This window comes from Crocodylus porosus, unplaced genomic scaffold (assembly GCF_001723895.1).
Source record: "Crocodylus porosus isolate Cpor-Errol unplaced genomic scaffold, CroPor_comp1, whole genome shotgun sequence".
Taxonomy (NCBI): Eukaryota; Metazoa; Chordata; order Crocodylia; family Crocodylidae; genus Crocodylus; species Crocodylus porosus.
The window spans coordinates 142,162,525-142,166,776 of NW_017728931.1; the positions used below are offsets into that span (position 1 = coordinate 142,162,525).

The 4,252-nt window shown below is 44.3% G+C and overlaps 1 protein-coding gene across 1 annotated transcript in view; it reads right to left on the reverse strand.

The window, feature by feature from the left end:
• Positions 1–2,625, reverse strand: part of GDI2 (GDP dissociation inhibitor 2) — a 16,395-nt gene extending 13,770 nt beyond the window's left edge. The window contains exons 1-2 of the mRNA XM_019543793.1: positions 2,487–2,625; positions 1,422–1,521 (exon numbers count right to left, since the gene is read on the reverse strand). Of these exons, the coding sequence (XP_019399338.1) occupies positions 1,422–1,521; positions 2,487–2,573 (187 nt within the window). The 5' untranslated portion in view covers positions 2,574–2,625. The remainder of the gene's footprint in view (positions 1–1,421; positions 1,522–2,486) is intronic.
• Positions 2,626–4,252: the final 1,627 nt, after the last annotated feature.

The window sequence follows — 4,252 nt, forward strand, 5'->3', positions numbered from 1 at the left end:
TGGAAGTGTGGACACCCATCTTAACCAGTGTGCAGAAGACTGCAGAAGTTCCCTTTCTGCTACTTCAAGCACTGCTAATATGTAGGCAGAGTTCCTAGTGTCCTCACTTTTGTGATGCTGCTAGTGATATTTTTTACTTGTCTAATACTTGTCAAATCGAGATCTGACAAGACTGGAATTGCAGTGACAGGAAACAAAGGGACAGTGCTGTGCGCTATAAAAATTAACAGTCAAATATCCAGACAAAGTTTACAAGCAAGGCAGCTACTTTAGGCAAGACTGGTCTTCACTCCTACTGTCACCCAGAAATTCATGTCAGTTGAGTGGCATGCTACCTTAAGAAACAACTGAACTAAGGATGTAGCTTCTTTATCAGTCTGTGGGCGAGCTACCTGAACGCAAAGTTTGGTAGGCAGGGCTTAATGTGTTATGACTCATGCCCAACCCACAGTATTGGTAGAATCCCCGCCTGCCACACTGGAGACCTGGGTTTAATTCACATATGCTTATACAGTTACAGCCATGGAGGCACCAAACATCTGGACTCAGGTCTGGCCTTTGGATTCTGTCTCGGTGGACTACAGGGTGGGAAGGAAGATCTGGGCATCCTCCACACTCCTGCCTAGGCATACATGTTCAAGGTTTAAGTGACTTCTCATGCATACACCATAATCCAGAAGGGTTGATGGTTGCCAAACCAGGTTGTCCATCTTGCCAGTACACAGTATTGCCAACCAGGGAACACAAACAAGAATAAAGTGTCTCACATAGGTTTCATGAACAATGTTTCTGGTAGCAGTAATAACGGACATTTGGCAATGTTTTAAAGCTGCCCTAGGAACTGGGAAAACCAGAGGACAAGTTAACTGCTGACCAGCCACTTTTTCTGCTAAATGGTAGCTGCAGTGCTTAATGGCAAGTTGACTGGAACTAGCAATGTGGCCAGTGACTAGAAGAGTCACTAAGGAATGGGTGGGGTGAAAATATCTGCAAGCAACTGGCCTCTAACCCCATTTGCTATCCTATTCAAGTTCAGCACAAGTGTAAGTAGACTGCAAAATCCAGTTTAGAATAAATGCGCTTCTACCATTAGAGACCCTGCCTTTAGAAAGGTTGTATAGCTGATTTTTTAAGGTTCTTCTGTAACATGCTCTGCTTCTCCAAGACATGGGCCCCAACATTTGAGACTGTTCGCTTGTAAACATCTGTCTCAGCTAGGACAGTGAGTTATGGCACCTACCCAAAGGAGGGCAGACCCAGTGGGAGAACAAATATTTTTTGACTCATCTGAATAACTACTTCAAGCAGCCCTGGAAGAGACCTTCAAGACAGCTCCTCAGAACCAATACAAAGAAAGAAATACTGAAGTTGGGACCCTGTCTTTAGTCAGAAATAGCCTCAAGGAGATGCAAGTTACCTACCATTAGCCATAAGGAATTTGGGAATCAGGTCCACGTTCCAGTCTCTCCCTCGTCCCATTGACTCTGGAGGAGACCCTGGTAGATTAAACCTTTTATAAAGCTTTGGGTGAAAACAAAGACAAAGTATTACTTTCTTTGCTATATTATCAGTTTGCAAGGAAATCTGACGACCCCAGTCTTCCCAGACAACAAGTTACTGACTCACACATGCAAGATATTTAGTTTGGAAACCCAACTAATGAACAATGCCATGCGCAAATCACATCTAGTACTACCGCAGGTCCAGCAGCAAGCAGGCTGCTCGTACTCATGAAGAGTTGTTTTCCTTCAATGTAGAGCCCTGGAATTGGAGATGGGCTTATCAGGATTATGACCCGCTGAATCAAAACTGCTTTTGTACAGCACAGCAAAGAGTAATCTGATCAACTCTGCTGCCTCGCTGAGCAGATCTCTGCATTTGAGGCTTTAAAATCAAGTTTCCAGGCAAGTAAATACTCCCTTGCCTTGCAAAGCAGACTCTTGATCAGATTGTCTAGAGACCATTTAATTGATTATTTACAGCAACTTCAGCTTCTGGAGTAGGATCTTCAGAGAATTTTGTAATCCTGTGGTTAAGTGAACTGAACAAGTGCCCACTCTAGTCTGCAAAGCTTAGAAAGACCAAAATGCATTACAAGTAAAAGCACTGAGTTTGTTTCAGTCAGACGCCTACTCCATTTTCAGGACAACATTCCCTGAGAAAGCCATACAGCAGTACAGACATTTGGCTAAATTACCTTTGTGAGACTGAAGGAGGGGGAAAAAATTCAACTTTAAGTAGATAACTAGTTGTTGTTTCTCCAATCTCATCAAGCATTTAGATAACAGCACAGCTACTATTTAGTCATATCAGATGATAGACCAAAGATTGGAAAGGATAAAGATGTTGATAGTTTTATTTTTGTCATCCCCGGTACCATGGTACTGAAGAGGAATGCCAATTGTATGACTGGAAGAGTTTGAGACATGTAGTTAGGGAGCAATCAGATAGGTATAAAGGATCAAGTATCAGTCTTCAGTACTTACATCCTCCAGTGGTGTAATGGATGCACTTTCACCTCCATAGTAAGAGTTGCGATCCATATGAAGGACCTTCTTTCCATTCACGGACATAATACCAGAGAGGATACATTCCTGTGCACAAAGAGAGACATTTTATTTAAATAAATGCTGGGGAAGCCCTGTGTCAGCTATACAGCAGAGCTGCCCTGTTCCTAGATTCCAGGAAGGAAACACTGCAAAGTCACCAGGGCTTGCACTAAAGCCAGAGGACCAAACTCTGGCACTTAAGCAGATTGAAGGAGCATATTGGCAGCATGCCAGTCACATTTCACAAGTTCTAAGTCTCAGACCTGAGCAGGAAGAGAACCAAGGCCGCTTTCAGGGAACACAGGCCCCAGACAGCAAAAGCAGGATTGGATACCTGTCAAAGCTGAAGAAGCCTATTATTGCGGGCATGCATTTTTGGTTTTAGGATACATTATCACCATCTTAATGATGCAATTGCTGAAGTGATTCTGAGAAGTGATGGAGGACACCTGACACACAGCAGGAAGTGAACAAAAAAAATTCAAAGTCAAATTAAAATTAGTCTCTGGAATTTCTGCTTGTGAAGCCACAGACGTGGAACAATTTTTTGAAACAGTGTTGGGCACTGAAGAATCATTCCCACTCTGAAAAGGAAACTTTCACAGCCCTGAGAAGAGGAGAATGGTGCATGTGCCTCCAGTAGGATTGGTATGTCGTACCAACGTGGATGGGGTGGGGGTCACCAGAACTGCTGACGATAGTTTGACTTTGGTCAAAAAAAGGAAGTGCTAGTTTAGCCACAAGCTTGTGTATCAAAAAAACCCCGGATACATGCTGAAGCCAGGCAACCACTCTGACTTTCCACTAGGTTTAGGAGAGTTTAACACAAATAGCTGGGTAAACCAGAAAAGCTTCCTACCTCTGGGACCACAAATTACTAGCTGAAGGAGGTCCATCTTCTGCAGATTGCCAGTAAGGCTAGATCTAAGAAGGCGACCCTAGCCTTGAAGGGCTCAAGGGAATAAGGCTCTTAAGGACTCCTTCATTTGGCTCTTCAAACTAACTACTTACTATCCTACTGTTTGTCAAGAGAAACTCTAAAAGATACAGCCAACAAAAGAGAATTATCTTGGGTAAGTGATTCTTATAGACTTTGTGGGATGCCCCAAGTCAAGGGTCAGCAATGCTTTTGGGCTGGGTGCCAAACACACCTGCAACCTTGGCTTGCAGGATGTTGGCATGCCAGGGTCAGACAGCAAGGGAGCTGTGAGGAGCCCGATCCTTGTTGGAGCATGCAACTCTGCTGTCCACCAAGGCACATGGGCAAGCAAAATGTCTTCATGTACCACACATGCCAGGTGGCTGCTGGTAGCCTTGCCAAGTCTTCCAAGTCAGTCCCTGTAGTTACTGCCAGAAATGCCTTCTTAAGACCACACAGAACAACATGTTACACTACCTTTGTGTACCGCAGCCGTCCTGTGCTTGTCTTATACCACAAAAGCAAGCCATTACAAATGCCACTTCACTGTATGTACCTAGATTCCTGGTGGCCCCAGACAAACTTTTAGTATCAGGCCCCACTTCAGAGATGGCGATAATAACAATAATAATAACAACCACCATTTTCAGGCCCCCCTTTCAGTCCAGGCCCCGAGCGGCTGCCTGGTTCACCTATGCCCATGTCTGGCCCTGACACCAGCATTCAAAGAAATACAGTTCACAACTGAGCAGAGGTAACGCCACCTGGTTCCATACAACCCAAA